A 26,378-nucleotide genomic window follows, 5' to 3' on the forward strand; every position below is an offset into this window, starting at 1 on the left:
CTTTCTTTTAAAAGTTTATAATCACACAGCCTTTGAAGTCTGCAGTGAATCCAGCGACCAATCCTGACGTGCGCCGCGGACACGTTTACTTAATTTACATGTAAAGAAGCGGTCTCACTGGCTCGGCGACAGTTCCTTTATTGAAGAATGAAGTCCGTCTCACCCAGGTGACTCGGCATTAGCGTCCATCCATGGCCGACTCCTGCTCCACAACAGACAAGTAAAGCCGTCATCTCTGAATATCCCTTTTAGGTTAGCTGGCACCCCTTATACGTGCACCCAACCGTCCTTATTACGGAGTCTTCCTTGCTTGCCTGGTTATGTTATTTTTAAAATGTTTCCTTTCTCTTTTTCATAACTTCTTTAACACACTACTTCTCCGCTGCGAAGCTCGGGTATTTTGCTATCTACACATATAAAAGGCAAAGCCCTCACTGACTCATCACTAATTCTCCCACTTTCCATATATGTGGGAAGCTGACATTTTGCGTGCTCATTCATTGCATAGATAGGGGAAACCCCTCCTTACTATTTCTGCTACTTCCAATTTTCCCATATATATATATATATATATATACACATACACACACACACACACACTGTATAGCACTTTGGTCAACATTTGTTGTGTTTACATGCGCTTTATAAATAAACAATATTGACTGATTGATCTTTTTACAGCATGAGTTAAACAGCTTTTGTGATGTGATGGTGGTGAAAGGTTGGCTGAAATGTCTCATAAAGATTGTAGATTTTAAGATAGGATTTAAATTTTATAGTTGGAACTTTCTCAAAAAACTTAGAAGCAGATTCAAAAATGAAATACTTGGTTGTCATTTTAAATGCTTGGCTGTGAATCTGGTTTCTTTATTAGAAGTCTAACAGTGGCTACGTTTAAGAACTGCTGCACAATTTGATTATTTTTTTAATTGTGTATACTGTTGGTTGTACAATTAGAGCAAATGAGCTTTTAAAAGAAATAGTTGAAATTGGGTATAAGAGAGGCTTCGTACTTCAAATTGGTTGTTCTTCCTGATGTCTTAAACTGTAATCTTGTTATTTAGGTTATTATCAAACACATGTATAGTCAAGTCAAGTTGGGGAGCATGCACTGGTACAGTGCGTTGCCGCACCCACTATACAATGAAACAACTCAGGATCCCGGTCGGCAACCCCCCAGGCAGACACGCGGTCCAGTCCCACTCTCCGGAAATGAACCTCAATCTGCCGCAACCAGGTGTTACGTGGGCGACCCCTTGGTCTGGTCCAGCCACTCGGGTCCCCAGCAATGAGTATCTTACGAGCCAGATCACTCTCTGGGAAATGTGCCGTAATGCCGTAACTGATGCTCCCTCACAATGCAGGTAATGTGCCTCATTCGGGACTCCATGAGCAACCACTCATTTGACGCAAACTCAAACCAACGGTACCCAAGGATTTTCCAGGGAGACACAGCACCAAAGGAGTCCAGTCTTCGTCTCAGGTCACTGGATACTGTCCCTGTCTCGCAAACATATAGCAAGACAGGAAGCAACAGGACTCTAAAGACTTGGACCTTCGTCTTTTTGCATAGATATTGGGAGTGCCACACACCCCTTTCCAGTGACCTCATGTAACCCCCCCCCCCCCCTGCTTTTCCAGTTCTTCTACTGACTTCATAGGAAGAGTCACCAGAGACATGAATGTCACTGCCAAGGTAAGTAAACCTCTCAACAAGGTCAACACTCTCTCCGCAAACAGACACACTGCTGATGGCTGTGCCCAAGAGGTCATTAAAGGCCTAGATCTTGGTTTTTATCCAGGACACTCGCAAGCCCAGGCACTCAGACTCCTCATTCTCTCTCTCTATGTATAGTCACTGCTATTAATATTTCTTATTTGTCAAGTTACCTATTGGTCTGAGTAAAACTCAAGGATTATTGAAATTTTTATCAATTATTTTGGAAAAGGGAGTAGGACATGCCTTTTAGAGTGCTTTCTGATCAACCTTAATACTATTAATTTTTGCAGGCTGATATACTGTACTTCTAATTTTGCTGGTCTCTACTTGCACTCAAATTACTTGTGAATTCTGCGTTCCCTTTTAACATCCGTTTTTTAATATATCAAATGGGGGAATTCCTAAAGTTAACTGGTGGTTAACTAAGTTGTTTCATTTTTCTATTTAATTCCAGAAATATCAGTGTACCTTTTAATAAATGTAAGAAAATGTGTGTGTGTGTGTGTTTGTGTGTAGTGCTTCACCCTCGGACTTTCAGCTGGATTAAGTGGGTTCAAAAATGGATAAATGGGTTTCTTTATTATACATAGAAATAGTTTCAGCCTTGCTCAAATGTTTTTGTTTTACATTTTAATACAATGCATTCACAGTAAGACTAGAGGGTAGTCATTTGCATCCAATTACTAGTGTATCACCTGTTTGATACACGTGTAGTTTACCGATTTCATCTCTCTCTCACTGCCCTCTTATTCATTCATTTCCATTAATTGACGTAATTTGATTTTTGTCTTGGTAGCAGTGCTTTCAAAACAGGAACCAATCCTATAGAGAATGTCAGTACATCATCAGAAATAAAATAGCATACCTACACTTTAAAGATAAAAAAATCACAGTCATTTGCTTTTGAAACAAGACTGACAGCCCTTAAAGTATAAGTTTGGTATTTTTCAAGTTAGTTATTTATTTGGAATCGTGGTATATGTTAATTTGACATATTGCTGATATTGCGTGGTATTGCATACTAAAGTGAAGCATATTTTATAAACATAGGCAGAAGTATAAAGCACTGTTTTGTATTTAAAAAGGTGCATTTGTTTGTTTCTTTTTAACAAGCACTACAGTGCCAATTATAGCCGATATATAACAAAAGACTACAAGTTGTAACAGCTTATAAAAGGTAATCATAACAAAAGAACAGTAAGACATTTTTTTTAACACTTAAGGTGAGTGGATGTGGATGGTGAGACAGACAGTGAAGAGGTAAAAGGCATCAACTGAGCAAAACATGAGAGCTGTTTAAGTATTTTTAAGTGTGTCCTCAAATTGCTCCCATTTGCCAGTTTAAAATCTGCCACTTCAAGGAATTCTCACCAAATAGCCTCTTTTAATTTCTCTGGCTGTCCTTTATCATTTGCTTTGAAAATGAACAACAGAGTCCAAAAGTTTTTTATGACTTCTAAATAAATATCCATCTACCTTTCCACAAGGCACATTAACTGTTGCTAAAGTTAGATACTGTCCAGTCATTTCTCAGAACAATGTAATCAAATGAAAACGATTTTTGGAGATTTGGTCTGTCCAGGTAACATTGTTAATACCTGTGGGTTGTTTAGTGTTGTGATGTTTGTTACTCATTTCTGACTATGTTTGCAAATTTACTAGTGCAGGGTGTTCTTATTCATTTTTTAAATTTGATTGTAATCCCACAAAAAAGCAGAAGCAGGTGACAGGATATATGAATAAGTCTGCTGGGCAGAGGTCTACCTATCCTATTGATCTACCCATCTAAGCAGAATTTTATGAAGTGTTTATTCTGATAATAGCATTAGGGCTTTTACAAAACTTTCTTCAGAGTCATTATTATGAAAAACTGTATTAGCCCATTTGACTGATGCTGGAATTACTAGTCTGACAGGAAATCAAAGATTACCAGCCATGCTGAGTTTGTGTCTGTCTTAAAACAAATATGTTTGACAATAATCTACTGTTTGGACCTTGTAAAGAATTGGTGCAGGCGATTCATTCATTTTCTCAATCTGATAATTCCAAAAGAAAGTCACAGAAGGATGAAGGTCACATACACTGGTAACAAAGGGAAATTGCAAAATTATGTACTCATCAGCTGAATTCTACCAAATTAGGCACAGATGTTTAAACTTGTATACAGAATATAAAGAAAAGCTTTTTGCAACTGTTTTTCTGATTTTTTTTTTTTAGCCATTTTTTAGTTGTTTGTCCAGCTTTTTTAAAGATGCATTTTGCAAGGAAAACATGATTGACATCATTTCCATTTTGTAGGTTGTAAGGTGTTGTGTTGTGGGGTGATTGTTTTTGTTTCAAGAATGTCTTCTATGACATTATTTCTTTTATTCCTGGCCATCGCAGTAATGAAGAGCATAGCTGTTTTTGGGACTCTCTCACACAGCCAAGCAGAAAAGTGTGGGCTATGTGCAATTCAGTAACAGAAACATTTTGATGAAGCATCTGTTTAGCTTTTTGCTATTAGGTGTTTTGAAACGGTATGATCTGGTCACTGGGAGCATATTGGCTAGTGTTCACCAGGAGGCTTGGATTGGGGATGGAAAAAGGGAATGGATATTATTTACTTTAGGAGGGAGTAAATGTAATTTCTTGTTTCAGAAGCATCACTGACACATTTTAAGTATTCAATGTTAAAACAGGTAATAATACTCTGTTCAACCTGCTCAGTAGTACTGATCAATCTAGAAATGTACATGCATATGCAAATAACACATAGCACTGTAAGGAAGAGTGTTACCACTCTGCATATTTGTTAACACATCTGTACTAAACTTTAACCTGATTAAAACTAAATGAATACTTACAACTTTTGCTGAATGTTTGGCATTTGATTGCAAGCGTGTGTCCCTTAATCTGTCTCTCAATAGTTGTCACTAGAAGACCGATGCATGTGCATGGACAAAGACACTGGCATTGTTTTCTTTCCTTTCCAGTTTCAAAGAGTTGCTTCATCCAGTCCAGGAAGAGGCATTGACATTCTGTAAAAAAACTTCCAAAAACGCTGTTTTGTTTGCTCAGCTTTTTTTGGGGTTACCATTGATTTCAGTGGAACAAATGTTTGGCTGAAAATGCCCTAAAACTGCTGCATGCAGTGTTTTTTTTAAACCACTCACTGCTCAAATGTATGAACGTGTCATTGAAAATAATGGCAAGTAACTTTTCAAGCAGTTTAGAAATGTTCTAGTCTAGCACTACAACACTAGGAAAGTGCTTAAGTGTGAATGAGTCTTAAATGGTTATATAGATAGAGGTAACTAAAAATTGATATGAGTTTGCTGGTAATGTATGATTAACTGACTGGCATATAAGTGGCAGATCATTATAAATTTAAGAAGGTAAGAAATGTGGGCCAAGTTAATTCTTGGCTGTCACTGTTGGGATTTTGTGATCCCGGGCTGGGGGTGAACAGGAGCAGGGCTACTTCACAGTCCAGTACTGAATGAAAGTTGGTAAACATCAATGAAATAAAGAATACTTATATTTAACGTTTAATTCATTGTAAAACAATTTCAACTAGAAGAGACTAATTGGAGATTCTGTCTTGTATGTCTGTTATCATCCACTTGAAGCTCAGAACGTTTGGACAATAATTGAAAATTGCTGGAATCAATTTGGACACTGCCTTTTTCTCACATGTGGCATGTTCAAGGGTATGAAGTCCTAAGATCTTTTATATATTGGTTAAAAATGGAAAATCTAAAAACCATATGTTTTAAATATGTTTAAAAATCAAAATAATCCTTGGATGTACAGTGTGTGTGTGTGTGTGTATATGTATGTATGTATGTATGTGTGTATATGTATGTATGTATATATATATGTGTATATATATATATATATGTGTATATATATATGTGTGTATATATATATATGTGTGTATATATATATATATATGTGTATATATATATATATGTGTATATATGTGTATATATGTGTATATATGTGTATATATATTATATATATGTGTATATGTATGTATATGTATATATATGTATATATATATATATATATATATATATATATATATATATACATATATATATATATATATATATATATATATATATATATATATATATATATATATATATATATGTATATATATGTATATATATATAAAATAGAGAGAGAGATATATATATATATATATATATATATATATATATATATATATATATATATATATATATATAGATATATATAGATAGATATATATTGTCAGAGGTGGCTGGGGTGGCGACCCGGCCGGGACGCCCAGGAGGACGGGAGGAAGGCTTACGCCTTCCCCAGACCATGTGGGGGCGACTGCCCTGGTTCCTTTGGGGGCCACGGGTACAGAGCTTTGAAGCTCTACCCTGTAGGGGCCCATGGTCACCGCCAGGGGGCACCCCTGTGCCTTTGGAGCTCTGGAGAACTTCCGGGTACAGAGCCGGTGCTTCCGCCACACAGGGGCGTGTCGGCGGAAGGTCACTGGAGGACACGTGGACAACATCTGGGTGCGTATATAAAGGGGCCGCCTCCCTTCATATGATGGCTGGAGTTGGGAGGAGAAGACAAGGTCTTGGAGGAGAGGCAAGGAGGCGGCCTGAAGAAAGAGAAGGCACTGTGTCATGGCCAGGACTTTTGGGGACTTTAGGGTTGTGTGAGCACTCGTGTAAATATGGACTGTGTCAATAAACGGGTGTTGGGTGACATATGTGTATATATATGAATATATATATATGTATATGTATATATATATGTATATGTATATGTATGTATATATATGTGTATATATATGTGTATATGTATATATCTATATATATATATATCTATATATAGATATATATCTATATAGACATATATATCATTTTTTTTTTCCCCACTTAGGGTTGTACTCACTTTTGTTGCCAGCGGTTTAGACATTAATGGCTGTGTGAGTTATTTTGAGGGGACAGGAAATTTACACTGTTATACAAACTGTACACTGACTACATTGTATCAAAGTGTCATATCTTCAGTGTTGTCCCATTAAAATATTTACAAACATGTGAGGGGTGTACTCACTTTTGTGAGATACTGTATTTCTATATCTATATATGAGCCGTCAGTTTTCTGGTGACATATTCCACCAGCTTTAGGTTTTTCTCTATTGCTTGGTTGTCATTGTGATGTCCAAACCCAATAATGGAAGAGCCAAGCAACAATACTGCATGTGGAACCTTAAGGCCAAAAAGCACTATATAACCGTTATATACTGCAGAAACAATTTCCAACCAGAGGTGGTAGTTTCTGAATACATGTAATCATAATAAATTACTAAGCCATAAATCTGCAACAGAGCACCTACATGTGGTATGGCCTTATTGTAGCTGTCACTGATTCTGCAAGGAATGTAGGGATTTGGGTCCAGTGATTAAAAGATGAAAAAAGTAGACACACTTTAAAAATGTGAAACTGTCTACTATATAGCAAGTTACTAAAATAATGTCTATGAACTACACTTCACTGTCTGCCCAGAGCAGTTATTAAGAATACAAACTTTTTGTCTTCATTTCAGCCACAGACAAGAGACTTGTCCATGTCTTCAGTGTACTAAATCAGCAGTACAAGTCAAGCTAAATCATGTTTTATTTATTTTAGTTTGTTAGGAGAAAGAAATATTGTATTATTGTGTCCCTACATTTACTGCAGTATGGGAGATGCACAGTAGTATTTTTAGAGCTCTGGTAGTCTCTGCCAATGTCTATTATTATCTATGCCACCTGGAACATTTTTAATGCAAAGGGATTTGGGGACCCCCATATACAGGCATGGAATAGATTAGATTTGAAACCAAGACCTTAGAAGCCTTCAGATCTCAATTTTATGTTAATTTGGGCACTATAACTGAATAGGACTTGCAGATCTAGATTAGACCGAGTTAACTATTTTCATCACTGCCCCTTTCACTGATAATTGGATGCCTTTACACATTACAAATCTTGGGAACATTTCCAAAAGCAGCACTTTTAAAATGTATCTGTGTATATGTTATGCCTTTAAGTTTAAAGTGAGTAATTTTGTCTGTTTTGGCTTTGCCATGTTGAAACATTTAACAAACATAATAGTTCTGCTTTGCGTCCGTCCATCCGTTTTCAAATGGGTGCCTGACACACACAGCCTTAAATTAACTTATTATTATGTGTCAGACATTTCACAACTGTGTGATAAAAAAACAAAATGCTTCTGCTGCCAAGATGGCTTGTCTTTCTGGTATCCACTACTGTTTGTTATGGCTATTCTTCTTCTTCTTATTCATTTATTTAACAGACGCCTTTATCTAAGGTGACTTACAAAGCAAGTTATAATATATACAAGAATGATTAGGAAGTGCAAGAATTAAGATAAAAAAAACGATCAATAGGAAGTAGTAGTAGCACTGATACTATATAATTATACTGTACCTGCAACTAGACTAAGATAAAAATCGGTATGCTGAACACTTCGTCAGTACAACAGTAGCTAACCTGACGAAGAGAAACTAAGCATATTCAAAATATTTAACTACAAAGTGCGTTATTGTCTGAATTGAGTTCTTTAAAAATGATCGGTTATTTGTTGATTATTCTGTAAGTAGGGCTACTAGGTGGTTATGTAAGTGTAAATGTTTTGATCAAGGTACTGGTTTATTGGTTCAAATTGGCGTATTATAATTGGGTGTGTCCAGCGATGAACAGCGTCCATGGACTGGTTCCTGTAAGAAGCTTTCTGAATGGTTTCCAATCCAAGAAATTAAACGACTCTGATGATAGGTATTGTTATGATGTGGATATTGGATGTAGTTAAATTGTGCACAACGTTTAATTTGCTCGATGGACAGGAAAACTATACAGAAATCTCGAATTTCAACTGTTTGATCTAATTAGGTTTAATGGTGCCTAAAGCATAAATCGGGAAGTTTCCCTCGTTTTTATCCAAAAATTACGTAGGTAATTACGCATCTCCTGAAACGGATTCTGATGCAGTTGTTATTTAGCACTGCAGGAATCTATCCATCCGTTCATTTTCTAAACCCGCATAATCCTGTCATATCAAATCTGCTCAGATTGCAAATCTTAGCGGGCAAACGAAACGCGAACATTCTTGCTGAATCTTGTTCGAAATTGCTCGGCCTTGCAGTAGGTGTTCCCAGATTGAATGAAATAGGGTGTAGACATGGGCCGTGCACAACACACCTCACGTGGGCAATGACGTCAAAGACACTGGTGGGCTACTTTTTTGTACAGCTAGAGACACTCGATTCTGATCGCTTCGCTTGGGTTTCTTGGTAGATGCGCGCTCACTGTGTTTTCAGTTTATTTCACATTAAAACCTTTCCAGGCAGATCACAGGTATTGTGAATATTTATTTCCCCGATTTCACTTGCATATGGCGTAGTAGCTTGCTCTGTTCCTGATATCGAACTGCCGTCTGCTTATAAAAACGCCCCCTTAGATACAAAGTTCTTATGGTTTTGTTTTATGTGCGCAGTGCCTAGAGACGGAAAGGCGCTATATTGGTACTTTGCATTTTCTGCAGTTTTGTCTTGAATGAATCCCTGTAGTTCATACGGTTACATCACCCGAACAAGCTTGTCAAGTTGGTTTTAAACGATTGTCGTGTTTATTTTTTAGAGAGTAGATTGTAGCAAGTTAAGTTTTTATTTATTAGTTGAGAAACTCTTAACTAGCCTGCTATTGTAACTCGAGGGAAGTGTGAGCTGTTCCAGTAATACTGTTTTTGGTTGTTGTTTAGATGTTGCACAGGCAAGCCCCATCGACATCACCAGTGACCTTGTTTTTGTTAAAGACTGAGTCTCAATACGTGTACCGGGCAGGTAGATAATCGGCAAGCGAAAATAATGTGTTTGTCGTAGAGATGCGCTAGAATATCTTTTCCATTTATATGTGTTAATGCCTTATCCATTTTAAAATATAGCAATATTGGCCAAATATGTTAAATACTGTGTAGCAAAACTAGCCGAGTAAATATAATTTTACATACATTTCAAAACACCTGTACTACCAAATGTTTGAGCTCTTGAAAGTTTTGTAATATTTTACAATTTACGCAATTTACTCCAGTTTAGATTGATCGAGTGGCAGGTGCATGCGAACTATAAAAACGACCACTGTGTGGTTCCGGTGCACCTTCTGTTTCAATGAGTGACGCGATTAACTTATCGACATAGATGCGATAAAAAGCCCTAAAGGCGATACTTCCTGGTTTAGATTGGGTCAGTAGTGAGAATGACATTTGAAAATGTATGAATTCAGTAATTGGGAGGTGCCTATTCATAAAAGTGCAGTTCTGCAACCATCTCATTAAATTATTGGCTTGATCAACTGTACTTTCTTTGTCAATCTCTAAAGTGCAAATTAGTAGTAAGGCATTTTAGTGTGTAAAAACTGTAGTTCATCTGTAATATATAATAGTTATTTTCGGAGTTTGTAAGTAGCAGTGATAGTAGTTTAAACAGTAAGTTGCAACTCCATGCAATCAGTGAGGCATCCACTGCATGAAATTTAGTTTTATTTCATCTTCCTTTTAAAAGTGGACAATTTCTGTGGTCTCTATATAGATCTGATAGCTTATTTTTTCTGTACATAATCAGTCAGCTATATTCTCCTGTTTATTCACAGGTGTGTATATAGCACAGTTACTAAATACTAAATGCCTTTTTCTAAAGAGTATTTAGTATTACTCTGTCATGCATCACGTAGACAGGGTAGTGAATTAAATCACCTTTCATTATTATTGTTAATGAGAGAATTGTAGCCTTTGGTAGGTCATTTTAGAGTATTGCCTGTGATTTTCTGTTTCTTATTAGACTTGATAGTTTATGCCTTTGAAAATGCACCAGTACAATTTCTTTTTAGGTACTTTTCACAACATGCATATTTACATATAAAACATTTCTCTGTAAAAGTGTGTCTTGTGTTTAAGGTTGTGTTTTCTTGACTGTTATAAGGATTGAGGTGGCTGAAATTGATCTTTCTCTTTGCTTTAGAATTGTAGCAGTGGTGTTCACCATGCTTCTGTTTTATAAATGTTATATCTTAATGTACCAGAATTTGTTGAAGGCTAAAATAACTTAATGCCAATATGTATAATGCACTCATATTTTAAGTCCATTTATTACATCTCCTTCTTCTTTTATAGGGTTAGAAAGCCCAAGAGCTAATATCAGTAACAACAGGTGGTAGAAAAGACTCTAAGCTTAGTTGCACATCTTGTGTCACGGTACAGCCCAATACGAATAGGCAGTTTTGCCAACCATCGCAACAAAACTCAGTCAGTAGAGAAAGTTTACTATATTTTCAATAGTGGTTAACATGAGCTATCCAAATTTTTAAAATGTTAAACCTTGCACTTATCTACTTGGTATTGTGTTTGTGTGTGTGTTTCTTTATATAAACATTTCTGGACAAATCAACTTGTGATCATTAGTAGCTTGTGTTTTTTTTTTCTCTTTTTCTTTCTCCTCCTCTAAAATATATGTGGCAGAATTGATTGCTAAATACTACCACTGTTTTATTGGATGTTTTAGCATTGGAATGTGTGTCTGGTTCTATGACCAGTGTAATGCTGTACAGTGAAGTGCAGCTGCTAACATTTGTCAAAGGAAGCCGTCATCACCACCTAGACTTGTCTCATTTGTATCTTTATGAAACAACTGTTTAAAATACACACATTTACCCTCAGCTACCATTTTCATGTTTCATTGTTTTAGTGAAATGAGATAATTGTGATACAAAGAAGAAATAGCATGTTTAGAATATCTGTATATTACTGTGAAATATGGCCAAGAATAATCATAAATAGATGTTGCAGAATTAAAATGTATCTACTGATATAATTACATTTCTAAGTATACTTTTTCATAATGAGATGCATTGCCTAGTGTTGCTACTCCAAAACTCCAGGCAGCTGGGTTTGAATACTGACTTTATCACTGCCTATGAGTAGTTTACATGTTCACCTTGACTGCTCTGTGCCATTTTGGTACTCTTATATCCCAAAGATGTGCATACTAAGCCAAATTGTAACTTTGTACTGTCCTGGTGTAAGTTAGTGGTGTTTGTGTTAGAGTAAATCGTGCACTGGACTGCTTCCCTATCCAGTGTTGGTTCCTATTTTGTACCTGACATTCTAAGAATGTACAGTAGACCCCTGGGAAGTCACGGTTCAGAGTTTGCGGCCTCAGTTATTTGCAGATTTTTCCTTAGAACCTAACTAATAATTGTTAGTGGAAACCACAAGTATCCTCTGCAGTTTTTGTGACTTTTTTCGTGGCAATACTGTACTGTAGAGAGAACAGGAAGCCGCTGTAGAGAAAGCCACAACTTGGGATGGTGAAAGTAGCCAATAGAATTTTAAACTGCAATTCCCAGCAGTCCCTGCAGTGGCTCTGATTGGTCTTATGCTGAGGGTGCTGGGGCTGTTGAGGTCAAAGGATGTCAGTGCAGCTTATAAAAAGGGGGCTGGTGACCAAAAGCAAAAAAAAAAAAAAAGTTTTTGTAATTTGTGTTTCAAGTTCCTGTCAGTCTGACTTCTGTTGGGTTACCTGTACTTATTCATTTTGTCCTGGATCATGTTGTGTGTCTGGATTGTCTGCCGTCTGCCTGTGTACATGAGAACTATTAAGTAGATTCATGGCCATCCTGCAAAGAAAGGAGCGCTTCTGAACCCATCCACCTGTCTTCACCATTTCAGGAAATACCGGTAGGACTATCTGCACATTCCCATTCAACGTGCGGATCTCTGAACTATCTATTTTCTTCATTACATTTTATCCGTTGTCGTTTTTCATGAACTTTTTCATGATTTACTGTGTGTGTTTTGTTTGTGCTTTGTTGTTTTTAATATGTAATCGCTGTAGTGTTGTTATTGTTGTTTTCTTATTTCATTTGTTTTCATTACATTCTTTATTTGCTGTTTGATTACCGGTTTGCTTTGTTTTTGTCTCTGTGAGTGCGCGGGTTGGGTCAAGGCCGGGTGCGTCCCTGGAATCTCCATCATAAAAATAAATAAATCACCATCTTCTCGATTGTCGCTTCTTGTACAACGCTACGGTTACTTAAAAGCCTGAACAATGCCTGTCCTTTTTGGCTGATTGCTTTGTTTCTCTTTCCTCCCCCAGACATTCTTTGCTCCTCTTGGGGGTTGTGCTCCCCTATGTTTGTCTGTTTTTTAATCGATAATTAACTGCATACTGAGCTTCTTTTACTTCTGTAAGAGACATTTGTTTGAAATGTTTGAATAAAGTTCCTGTCTCTACAATCTCCTGTGTTTCTGTGCAATTCTGTGACCCAAGCGTTGCACTTTGTGCATATTGTTCCAGTAGTTTTAAAAATAGTTTTTACAGTTCATTAGCAGTGTGTAAAGTGATTAGTGTTGCAGTAATTGTGATGCTCTTTGCATGAAAAAAAGTGTTCCATTAAAATTTCACTTTTTCTTTGTTAATTGTGACTTAAAGTGCAGCAAAAAAGTATTTGCCGTCCAGGAATGCATTAACTCCAAGTATGTGGCAGTTTAAGTGTTAAAGCCCCAAGACGCCGCTGAAACAAGCTGCACCATCTAAGGCTTCTGGCAATGAAAACACGCTTGCATGAATTACAGTACATATAGCAATAACATCAGTATTTTACATTGTAGCACTGCGGGAGACATAGCATTACAGTATACAGGTTTACCTTTACATTCTTTATTTTTAGGTAATGTATTAAGCTGAGTTAGAAATTTTAATTGTTTTAGGGGGGCATATTTAGGATTTAAACTATGAAAATAGGCATATTTTTTTTTTAACCATATCCAAAATTTGCGTTTTTTCACAATTCGTAGGTGCTCTAGGAACATAACCCCCGCGAATTTTGGGGGTGTACTGTAATATGGCCCCTTGTGACACACAATTGGGTTAGGTGTATGCAAAATGGAAAGATTTTTGTTTATAGTTTAACTTGATAGTGGTCAAATACTATTGATATCCAAAAAGATTTTTATTATAGGATAAGCTTATGAAAGTGCACTATTTTTTAATCTAAATTCCTTATTTCTCATTTTACTTTAATCATAAAAATTTCTGTTTTAAACTTACACAAACAATAATGAAAGAATAGTAGTATTTTTACATAATTCATTAATCTGAATTGCCTCAATCGTTTTATTTTTAATTGTGCGACACTTTCATGTTGCAGAAGGTGAAAGGTGTTTTGAAGAATTTATTAATTTGGATTTATGAGCATTGATCTATACAATACAAATCTACAATAACACGATTTGTTAATATAAGTAAGAGTCTAAAGCCTATTCTAGTAGCATCAAGCAAAGGCAGAAACAAGCCCTTTGCAGTTTTTCATAGGACTGACTCACAGATATGCCCTTGCATACATTTTGCCAGTTTAGGATAAGTCTATCTTATATAATATACGCTGATGTGGCTGTCTGTTTGTCTGTCCAGGATTTTAAATCACCTGTAGCTCACAAACCGTTTGGCCAATTGACCTGAAATTTGGTACACACATATTATGTGACATCTACTATCCGCATTCGGGGTGATGATTGACCTCCAACGTTATTCCTCTTTTTATTTTAGTTTATTGTAGAATCAACTCTCGGCAGTGGAAAATTTAAGAAAACAAACTTAGTAATTGCAACATAAACACTGACTTAATCAGTTGTAATAGAAGAGAAGAGAAGAAGCGGGGTGCTAGAGTGGAGAAAAGAGGAGCTGTTCAGGAAGCAGCAAGTGCATCAACCTCTGAGCAAACAAATGCTAAATGTACAGAGAAAGAGTATGAATGCTCAAATAAAGTGTATTCACTGCACGTTATCGTGCAGTACGCGGTTACTGGTACTAGAGAGTATGAAAACTAGGAATGCTGAAGTCAAGTGTGTGCGCCATGACTGGTTACCCTATAATGTTTGAGGAAAATTGTTATGCCTGGAGGAAACCCCGAAAACAGAGTATGGAAACTTCTCATAGATGGTAACATAGCATGGGGTTCGAGTCAAGGATCCTGAAGCCATAAGACATCATTAGGTAGTAACAGCTATACCATCATGTTACTTGAATACCTAACAGTCTAGTTTCATTAAGTAGCAGCACTAACTACTGTTATATTTTGCAATTCAAATATAAATAGGGTAGTTTTGACTTTTTGTTCAATGATATTTTGATGTAATTTCCATTTGAACATTTTTCCTCTGAAAAGGCTCACATTTACCATTTTGACAGTTAATGAATATTAGCTAACTTTGTACCATCTAGGTTGGGCTAAGAGTACTTTTTTGTGAACTACAGTGAATAAGAAATTTTGCAAATATATTGATCTTCACAATTTTGTACTATTATTGAATGAAACAAAATATGTTGTAGATAGTGTTTTGTTTTTTTTTTAATAAAAATACCTTTCATTACACATTGGAGGATCTATTTTTGATAGTTTTGTCAATTCTTAATGAAAGATATGTTCAGAAAACTGAAGTGACATTAGCATGAATGTTGGTTTAGTTTGACATTGGATTCATAACAGAACAGTGAAATGCCTACTCGGTGAAAATAAATAAAAATAATAATCTATAACATTAAACATATGCATAATCACAGTAAAATAGTCATCACTACATTTTTGAGTTAATAGGTGTTTTTTTTAATCAGGATGGAAACATCAGTTTTTAATTTAAAGGTGCTTTTTTGCTAATGCTTTGTTAGAGGGGGAAGAGACACTGCCTGTTGTACAATTAGACCAAGTTATGTTGTTCTTGATGAGAATGCCCAAAAAACTCAAAACGCATTTCCTTACACAGCACCTTTTACGGTTTTATGGTATGAGCAGCCCGCTTCTTGCTTCTTGAATACTGCAGTTGATGGACGACATGCAAGAAGAGCAAATCTGAAAACGCCAGCACCATTCTTGAGCATAACCACCAATGGTACTTTTTTGTTTAGCATACTTATTAAATGAATTACTCCCATATTGCAATTTAAATACCTTACAGACAGTCAGTATCCCATATAGACAGAGGATCACGTGCTGAAGAAACTGTGGGAGGACCTCTGATACTTGTAAAGTTGTAGGAACTCTTAAGACATCATAAGACAGCAAAAATCTTAAATATTCCTTGCAACACAGACAAGACAACAAAGACATCAAATACAGTATGTATAATACCAACAGGGTCTGTTGGCTTAGATAACAGGGGAAGAAGAAAGTGGATCAGAGAGGTCTAAGTTTTTCAGGTTAAATTTAACAAGTCTAATATAGTTAGAATGCATAAAAATATATTTGAAGGGAAAAACTAACGCATTTTTAGTAATAGTGTTTAATTTATCCTAAGCTTGAATTATATTTAGTAAGATTAGTCTTCCACTCCTTGACAACACAGCCTTTTACAAAGCATTTTGAGATGTTTTTGTCCTGCCTCCCTGCTCCCTTACTGAATCTATAGATGCACAAGTTTCATGGGGCTTTTTATTTTACGGTACATGAAGTGTCATTCTACTCCTGAACTTGTTCTGACTGTCTTACTGTGTACTGAAACTTTTTAAACATAGATAGATAGATAGATAGATAGATACTTTATTAATCCCAAGGGGAAATTCACATAATCCGGCAGCAGTATACTGATATAAAAAACAATATTAAATTATTGCAATAAGCAAGCAACAGCTGATTTCCCTTACACATTTTAGCTCCATTAAGAAACACAGAATTTAATTCTAGGTAAAATGCACTTGCGACAAGAGCACATCAGAAAAATGTACATCCTAATTACCTGCTTTGTTGCACATTGCCTAAAATAATGAGATGTAATTAAAATTGAAAAAATTGACTTTTTTTTTTTACATTTATGTCCATCCATCCTCTTCCGCTTATCCGGGGTCGGGTCGCGGGGGCAGCAGCTTAAGCAGAGAGGCCCAGCCTTCCCTCTCCCGGCCACTTCTTCCAGCTCTTCCGGGAGAATCCCAAGGCATTCCCAGGCCAGCTGGGAGACATAGTCCCTCCAGCGTGTCCTGGGTCTTCCCCTGGGCCTCCTCCCGCTTGGACGTGCCCGGAACACCTCACCAGGGAGGCGTCCAGGAGGCATCCTGATCAGATGCCTGAGCCACCTCATCTGACTCCTCTTGATGCGGAGGAGCAGCGGCTCTACTCTGAGTCCTTCCCAGATGACTGAGCTTCTCACCCTATCCTTAAGGGAAAGCCCAGACACCCTGCGGAGGAAACTCATTTCAGCCGCTTGTATTTGCGATCTCGTTCTTTCAGTCACTACCCATAGTTCATGACCATAGGTGAGGGTAGGAGCGTAGATCGACTGGTAAATTGAGAGCTTTGCCTTACGTCTCAGCTCTTTTTTCACCACGACAGACCGATGCAGAGCCCGCATCATGCAGAATGCCGCACCGATCCGACTGTCGATCTCACGCTCCATTCTTCCCTCACTCGTGAACAAGACCCCGAGATACTTGAACTCCTCCACTTGGGGCAGGATCTCTCCCCCAACCCTGAGAGGGCACTCCACCCTTTTCCGGCTGAGGACCATGATCTCGGATATGGAGGTGCTGATTCTCATCCCAGCCGCTTCACACTCAGCTGCGAACCGCTCCAGAGAGAGCTGAAGATCACGGCCTGATGAAGCAAACAGGACAACATCATCTGCAAAAAGTAGTGACCCAGTCCTGAGTCCACCAAACCGGACCCCTTCAACACCCTGGCTGTAATATTTATGTTACGCCTGAAAATAGGTAAAGGTTTATGGAGTCAAATTAATGTTTGTGTCTTCTTGATCATGTTCATTGCTGTTTTAGGAAGAATTTCCAGTGGAGTAATAGTGAATTCAAAATGAAATATTGGAAAATTATGAAAATGCCCTTTCTAAGAAGTTTGTCACTATTGTATTACACTGTAACAAATTAATCTCTTTATTGGCCACAAATGTGACTTGTTAGGCAATGCATTGTTGTCCTAGAGTCAATTGTGTAAGTTTATATTTATCCTTGTGGAGCCAGGTCTAGAAGTGGTGTTTTTTGGTGGGAAACTACAGGCCAATAAATGAATATAGCCTAGTGTGCTCCAGGGTAAAAAAATGCCATATGCTGTAAATTTACTACCCAATGCAGGTGGTCAAGTGTGATAACTCTTAAAAACAGAGACAGAGGTGGACCTGCAAGAGTTTGGCACTGTGGTAAGAAGCCTCCTGGTTGATTTCTGCCAAAGGTATTTTCAGCATGGCTACCCTGTGTGAAGACCTTCGGGCTAACTAAGTTAATATTAAATGGATTCATTTTTTTGACTGACACGGAAGCACCTAGTAGTAGGTGAAATACTCGTTGATGTGGTATATCAGATGAAATTGCTCTTGTGTTATGGATTAAAAAAAATGTTTGCCAATATGCTAAAGATTAGTGGTATATTTAAGAATGCATTTAAAAGTCAGTTGTCAGATTAGAAAATGGAGCAAATGTAATTTTGTGTTGGTGTATTAGTATTTTGAAAATAATGTCTTTGTGTATGGAGTTGTAAGTGATTTGTGTGTAAAATGCGAGCCTACAGCTGTAAGAATATAAAGCAGTGCGATGTGTGGTTCAACCTGATTGGTGAATAAGAACTTGCTCAGACCCCCCTGCAAGTTTTCATTGGAATAAGAGTGTATGTATGTATGTATGTATGTATGTATGTATGTATGTATGTATGTATGTATGTATGTATGTATGTATGTATGTATGTATGTATGTATGTATGTATGTATGTATGTATGTATGTATGTATGTATGTATGTATGTATGTATGTATTAAAGTTGGTGGTTTAATACAGGAAGAGAAGATGGGAGGTGGTGAGAGGGAAGCCATGTATTCTTTAGTGTTTGATTGGTGGTGGCTTGAGTGAGTGAAATAGAGAGAGGGAAGCTGGTCTTTTTTTGGTTTAGCTGGAGAGATGAATACCTGCTATTGAATCCATTAGAGCAGCAAGATGTTAACAAGCTTCTTAGTTAATAAGAGGCATGCCTGTGTACAAATTATCATTAATGCATATTTTTGTTATACAAATTTAAAATAACTGTACTGGTTATGTATTTTTGATCATACCATGCACTTTTAGAGCACCTATCTATTTTGCAAATGTACATGGGAGAATTGTACAGATGACGAAGCATCTGTGTATCCATAGAGAAAGTTAACTAGAACACATTGTCAGAAATACAGGAATTTTGGGAAAATAATAATTTCAGTTTCCAATAATTCTTTGTACCAGTTGCATTAATATATTAGGGTAATTGAAAAAAGTTTGCTTATAATGGGCTTTTGAAGTGAATGAAATTTACTTAAATTGTGTAATTTTCACATTTGAATATGTACAGTATATTTATATAAGAGTAATGGAAAATTTCTCATGTAGAGCAATGAACAGGGTAATCCATATCAAAGAGTCAGTTTTTGTTCAATTTAACTTGATCAAGGAAATCTTTTGAAAATTATCCATTATTAGTCAAGGTCAGGTATTCAAATTGATCTGCCTGACTAAAACACAACAGGGATATTAAGAAAAAATTTGTTTGGTGCAATACCTACAGAACGGAAAAGTTAAAAGAAAAAGAGTAAACCTTGTCTTAAATCACATGCGACCTAGAGCAAAGCTTCTTGTTGATTATATGATTTGAGACTATAGGGATTATAAATATTACAGTTCTAGCCAAGTTATAAATGAAAGAATGTGTCAAAATTTCAAATCACTTCAAAATCTTTTCTGTATCTATGGATAATTGTAGTTCTATGAGCTCAGACATCGTTGGAAGTATACAGCTTATTAACCAGACAAAAAAGGATAAAAGAAGAAGTGTCTGCCCTTGATAAACACTTGTCTGAGCCTGTGAAATGAATGAAGACTGTACATTTCTGGGATGAGCAGCAATTGCTTTTGTCAAGACATGTCTGTAAAATTGATACTTTAGGGACTTGATGTATTTGAGGAAAAACAGATATAAAAGCTAGTCACAGTGTTTTCAGTAGCATCTTATTCCTCAAAACATTTTGAAATATTTTTCAAAAAACATTAGTGGTAATAACCCTGAAGCTATTATTTCAATAAAGCATCATATTTGATAATTTGCTAGGGCCTTTGTTAATCTTTTAAAATCTAAAAATCATTTTCTTAGTCTTTGCTTTTCTCCCTTTTTTTCTGGCTAAATTTACCTAATTAGCCCATAACTGAGCATGTGTTATTTCTTTGAAATCTTGTGTATGAGCTGGTGGGATATGAATATTTTTATGTTTTTTTAAAGATGATAATGTGGGAAAATGCAATCTTCTGTAATCTTTGTATATTAAAAGACAGGAATAAAATTACATTTCTGAAGCAACTTCTCATAGGAAGGCATCTCTTCCAGAGTGTCAATTATGTTGAGCTTGCATGCATGTAACAGTTATGTATATGTTTGTTTGTAAATATAATTAAATATCGTTGTATGACTTCTTATTTTCTGTCTATATTTAACAACCAGATCCTACCATGAATTCAGGCCTGAATTCAGCAAGTAGCCGGAAACTTTCTGTAGGGACTTTAGCCAATGTTAAATCAGTAGTATAATGCAATTACTGTACTTTTTTCTGGTCACACATTACTACAGTGAACCTCCCATTACACCTCATCCCAAATGTGGTTCGTTTAGGTTAAGATCTGTAGCAAGGCTATTATAGTTTTATCTTTTTATATTAAGTTTTATTTCAATATTTAGTTGAGTTTTAATTTAGTTTTTATTTCACAAAGACATTTATATTTTATTTTTATATCTGTTATTTGGTTAAAGAGGTACTATGGAGTTTAGTTTTGTGTCACAATCAGAACTGTACAGTTAACGGATGTGGATATAAGTTTAATATTTGCGGAAGCTTACTACACTACATGGTTTAGTATCTGGTTTTGTTTTTGTCTTGTTAAAAACAAGCATAATCAAAACCAGATACTGAATATGAACAACATTCTACAATTTTATAATTTAAAAAATATTTTCTTTATCATTTGTGCTGACTGTTGACATTTTTTTATCTTTTCCTTTTATTGCCCTGAATGGGCCAATTGTAGTGTAATTTAGGTGAATTTAGAGGTTTGAGGGTGTTTTACTCTAAATGTCTACAGCACACAACATATCCTGCTCCAAGACAATATGTTTATAATGAATGCCTGCAGTATTGCATTCAAAATTCTCCCATACTGGGGTTTATTTTCTACTAGGCACTTTGATCTCTGATTCCATTTCAGGCACATACAGTTTATAGACAGAATTTTGCCACCTGCAGGCCTGAAAAGAAATTAAAAATGTAAAGAATCAGAAAGTCAAGCGCACTGCAGTGGTCATTTATTTTTATTTTTTGTTCCAACCGACTGCCAAAATGGAAGATTATATATCTAATAGGGCTGCAACTAATGATTATTTTGGTAGTCGACTAATCGTTCAAATTTTTTTTTTCGATTAGTCACGATTATTTCATGCCTGACTATTTTTATGCCTGTGACCTGTGGTTGCACATCTTGTTCTGGGCTCCAGTGCATGTCTTACCTCATCTGCTCACATCTGTCCACCTGTGAATGTCACCCTGATGTCTCTGCATTAACACGATTAAAATGAATAATAAATTAAAATAACAACCAGTGAAACATATGAATTTGAAAATAATCAGATGTTTTATATTAGTGTGACCATCACAATAAAAAAAAAATACATTAACCAATACAAACTAAAGTGCACATAGTCTTTAAACAAAAAGTGCATTCAACTTAACCAAAAATGGCCACTGGTGTGTCTTAAAGTCCAAAAGTTTAAATAAAGCTTCACTTCAAATATAATAAAACAATAATGTACAGTTTATAAAAGATTCAGTTCATATATTCCTGAATGCTGTGCAGGATAATATTAATAGTAATATTGTAAAGGAATACACCACCAAAAATATTTTTAGATGTTACAAGTGGTAACTGAGAAAATAAATTAATCTCAATTGTTCCTGGAAAACAAAACAAAAAACAGTTTGATATAGAATAACCGTGTGATGACGTGGAGGAAAAAAATCTAATGTTACTTGTGCCTCATAATCCACATGCTCAATACATGCAAAACACATGCAGTTTTTGTTAACAATTATTAGATATGCCAGTCAGTCAGTCAGTACTTTTGGAAAAATGTACTCATCATAAACAAGGAGCATAATACTACTCTACTTACAATATGCCTCTCCTCCTCTTCTGTTAGTCAAAAGTACAATACAATATAATTTATTTTTTGTATACCCCAAAATCACACAAGAAGTGCCGCAATGGGCTTTAACAGGCCCTACCTCTTGACAGCCCCTCAGCCTTGACTCTCTAAGAAGACAAGAAAAAAACTCCTTTAAAAAATAAATAAATAAAAATAAAACCCTTGTAGGGAAAAAATGGAAGAAACCTTGGGAAAGGCAGTTCAAAGAGAGACCCCTTTCTAGGTAGGTTGGACGTGCAGTGGGTGTGAAAAAGAAGGGGGTCAATACAATACACAGAACAGAACAAATCCTCAATACAGTATAAAAATTAAAATTTTAGAAGTACAGAGTAGAATTTAACAGTAGATGATATCACATATATGATTTGGATTTGTTTAGAGTCCTGGAGACCTCATTCATCAAGCTGCCTCCCCAATTTGGCCATTCCACAGCTAAAATAGCGCTAATCCGATGAAAGGACCCCTCTTTCCCACGATTCCTGCGATCCTCCATCAGGGATGACTTTACCTTAGGCAGGCAAAACAACTTGTGCAGGTGGGTGTGGCACCAAGTGCCACATTTGGGTACCGAGAAGAGAAACAGGATAGGTGTGGGTTAGTATCCAATTATAACTATCATGTTACTTATGTTTTAGTGCTAATGACTAACAACAGAGATGCAGTCTGTACAGTTAATCAGCAGCTCTAGTCAGGATATGCTAAACTGAAGTAGTGAGTCTTCAGCGGGATTTAAAAGCTGAGACCGAAGAGGCACCTCATATAGTAGCAGGCATTCCACAGTTTAGGGGCCCTGTAACTAAAAGCTCGACCTCCCACTGTTATTTTATTAATTCTTGGAATCATAAGCAGACCGGCATCTTGAGATCTTAATGTGCGCTCTGGTTTGTAAGTCATGATAAGTTCAGACAAGTAAGCTGGACCTTGCCCATTTAATGTTTTATATGTTAAAAGGAAGATTTTGAAATCTGCCCTAAACTTAACGGGAGCCAGTGTAAGGATTTAAGAACTGGAGTTATGTGTTCATATTTTCTTGTTCTTGTAATAATTCTTGCAGCAGCATTTTGGATTAACTGGAGGCTGTATAAAGAACAGTTTGAACAGCCAGTGAACACCGCATTGCAGTAGTCAATCCTACTAGAGATAAATGCATGAATTAATTTCTCAGAACCCTGTTTATTTAGAAAGTGCCTTAATTTCCTAACATTTTTAAGATTAACATGATTTGGACAACTTTGTAATATGCGCTTTAAATGACATGCTAGAGTCAAAGATAACTCTAGATTGCGGGCTGATTCAGTAAAATTAATGGGATTCCAACTGAGTTAAATGATGACAAATATTGTTGTGATCAGCGTCATTCCCTCCAACAATTAACATCTCTGTTTTATCTGTGTTTAAAGACAAGTAGTTCTCATCCATCCACTCCTTTAATTCACTAACACAACTAATTAAAGACAACATCGGAGAAACTTCATTTGATCCAATAAAAGGTATAACTGGGTGTCATCTGCATACAAGTGAAAATTAACATTATGTTTCCTAATGATAGATCCCAGTGGAAGCATGTAAATTAATATTAGTAAAGGTCCCAGTACTGAGCCCTGCAGGACACCATATCTCACTTCTGTGTATAATGATGGAGTACTGTCAGCACATTTCTGTACATATTGGAATCGATTTGATAAATAAGAACTAAACCAAGCGAGCACAGTGCCTGTAAGCCCAACATCATTTTCTAGCCTGTGCAGTAAAATAGAATGGTCAATGGTGTCAAATGCTGCACTTAAGTCTAACAACATAATTACAGTGGAGTTTCCTTCATCAGAGGATATCAGAATGTCATTTACAACCCGCGTTAGTGCCTTTTCTGTACTATGACCAGTGCAGAAACCAGACTGGAATTTCTCAAATAAATTGTAATGTGTAAGGTGTGACTGAAGCTGATTGGCGACTACTTTTTCTAGTATTTTAGACAGAAAGGGTAATTTGAAATAGGCCTATAATTATTTAGTATGTGTGGGTCTAGGTCTGACTTTTTAAGTAATGGTTTAATGACTGACACTTTTAGTGCATCAGGTACTGTGCCATGCAATAATGAACTACTGATAATGGTTAGAATAGGCACATTGCACTTTTTACTAGTTTTGATGGCACTGGATCTAGGGAACAAGTAGTGGGCTTCATTTTAGAAATTAAAGTTAAGACTTCCTGCTCAGTTACAGGATTAAAATTACTAAAGTACTTTAGTAATTTAATAAAAGTAGTAATTTAGTAAAAGTACTTTATTCAATTCAAAAGCGCAGTTTTATGTGAATGCTTTTTCTATCTGCACTGATTTTTTGTGATATGGTATTTTTTGTTTTCCATCCACATGAACATTTTTCATATCATTTGACATGTTAGCATTGGTCACCATTGGCTTTTATTGTATCATAAAGTTTTATCTTCATTCTTCATGAAAGCATGACATTAAAAAAACATTTCCAGTCATCACTACAAAACAAACAGGGGAAGTATAGTACATATTAAAAAATAATTTTTGGGTGGGGGGTATCATTTTAGGACTAAGGCTGTAAAAACCTGTTAATTTCAGATTCAGGTTCAGATAGTAAAATTTCTAAAGTAGTTTATAGTGTTGGGGATTTACCATTTGTGATCTGTATAACTGGTTACATAGGCTAGATGAGCATTTGTGCCTTTAGACATCTAATACAGAAATGCACCTTGATGAAATTGTTTTTTCTTATTGTTTCAGTTCAAATTGTCAGCCAAAGGATATGGAAGAGACAGGAATGGAAATTCAGCCACTAGTTGATGGTAGCAGTGCATCACAGCCTACAAACAATGAAGTAGTAAAGAAACGAGTCAGTTCCACAGAAGAGACGAGGAGAAGTAGCTCTTCACGCTCATCCAGGAAGAGCTTTCGCCTTGATTATAGGTTGGAAGAAGATGTTACCAAGTCTCAAAGAGATAAACATGGGCGCTTTATCAACCCCTGGCCTACATGGAGACCTCCCACATTATACAATGTCCTAAAGTGGCAAATAACTGAAAAAAACAGCAGTAACATTCCCAACTCCAAAGAGGTATGTTTTATGGTCTAAATTTCAAATGTGTGTGTATATGAATGTACATACAGAGGCATGCAAAAGTTTGGGCACCTTTCCTTAAAATATCTGTTACTGTAGTTAAGTGAGCAGAGGATGAACCGATCTCCAAAAGGCATAAAGTTAAAGATGACACATTACTTTTTAGCATTTTATAAAAAAAAATTGAGTGTATTGTTTTCGTTTTGTTCAATTGTACAGTGAAAAAAGGAATGGAGCACAATTTTGGCAACTCAGATAACTTTTACCAAGATCGCAGACCTTAATTAGTTTGTTAGAGCTACAGCTTGTTCAGTCATCATTGGGAAACCACAGATGATGCAAAATGCAAAGCTGTATAAATTCTCTGACTCCTCAAACCTTGTCACAGCAATCGGCGGCCATGGGCTCCTCTAAGCAGTTGCCAACACACTGAAAAATAAAATTGTTGATGCTAACAAAGCAGGGGAAGGCTAGATTTGGCAAATTTATTTTCAGGTAGCTGTTTCCTCAGTTTAAGAAATGGCAGTTAACAGGAATGGTGGAGGTCAAGCTGAGGTCTGGAAGACCAAGCAAACTTTCTGAAAAAAACTTCTCATTCAGTTGCTAAAAAGGACAAATACAAACCTTCTTTTAGCTGCAAAAATTCCTTCAGGAAGATTTAACAGACTCTGCAGGGGTGATGCACTGCTCTACCGTGCAGTGACACCTGAACAAATATGACTTTCATGGTAGAGTCAGCAGAAGAAAACCTTTACCACATCCTAGCCACAAAACTCAGCACCTGAAGTTTTCAAGTGAGCATCTAAGCAAGCCTGATGCATTTTGGAAACGAGTCCTGTGGACTGATGAGGTCAAAATACAACTGTTTGGCCACAAATTGCAAAGAAACATTTGGAGATAAATGGGATCTGAATTCCAGGAAAAGCATACCTCTCCAATTGTTAAGCATGGGGGTGGACTGATCATGTTTTGTGCTTGTGTTGCAGCCAGTGGAACAGGAAACATCATTTGTACAGGGAAGAATTGATTCAAATAAATACCAGCAAAAATACCACAAGTAAGAACTGAAAGACTCTTAGCTGGCTACAAAAAGTATTTACAAAAACTTTTTGGTATTTTTTGTATCTGTGAATGATGGAAATAAAAATGTAATCTTGCATGAAGTGCTAAAGAAATATGTCATTAATAACTGTTGAGTTACTTTTGATGATGAGATCTGTAATTTATTTTGATAATTGGTTCATCTTCTGCTCACTTAACTTTTCACAGTATCACT

General features: G+C 36.3%; 1 protein-coding gene across 3 annotated transcripts in view; it reads left to right on the forward strand.

Annotated features, from left to right (window-relative positions):
* Positions 1–26,378, forward strand: part of napepld (N-acyl phosphatidylethanolamine phospholipase D) — a 77,972-nt gene that overhangs the window by 28,983 nt on the left and 22,611 nt on the right. For 2 of the 3 annotated variants that reach the window (XM_039761019.1, XM_039761017.1), the window contains exon 2: positions 24,769–25,099. In XM_039761019.1, the coding sequence (XP_039616953.1) occupies positions 24,791–25,099 (309 nt within the window). In that variant the 5' untranslated portion in view covers positions 24,769–24,790. Of the gene's footprint in view, positions 1–8,999; positions 9,115–24,768; positions 25,100–26,378 lie in introns of those variants that run through there. The other variant, XM_039761018.1, reaches the window with a different exon arrangement.

The sequence above is a fragment of the Polypterus senegalus genome, chromosome 8, assembly GCF_016835505.1.
Source record: "Polypterus senegalus isolate Bchr_013 chromosome 8, ASM1683550v1, whole genome shotgun sequence".
NCBI classification, from domain to species: Eukaryota; Metazoa; Chordata; class Cladistia; order Polypteriformes; family Polypteridae; genus Polypterus; species Polypterus senegalus.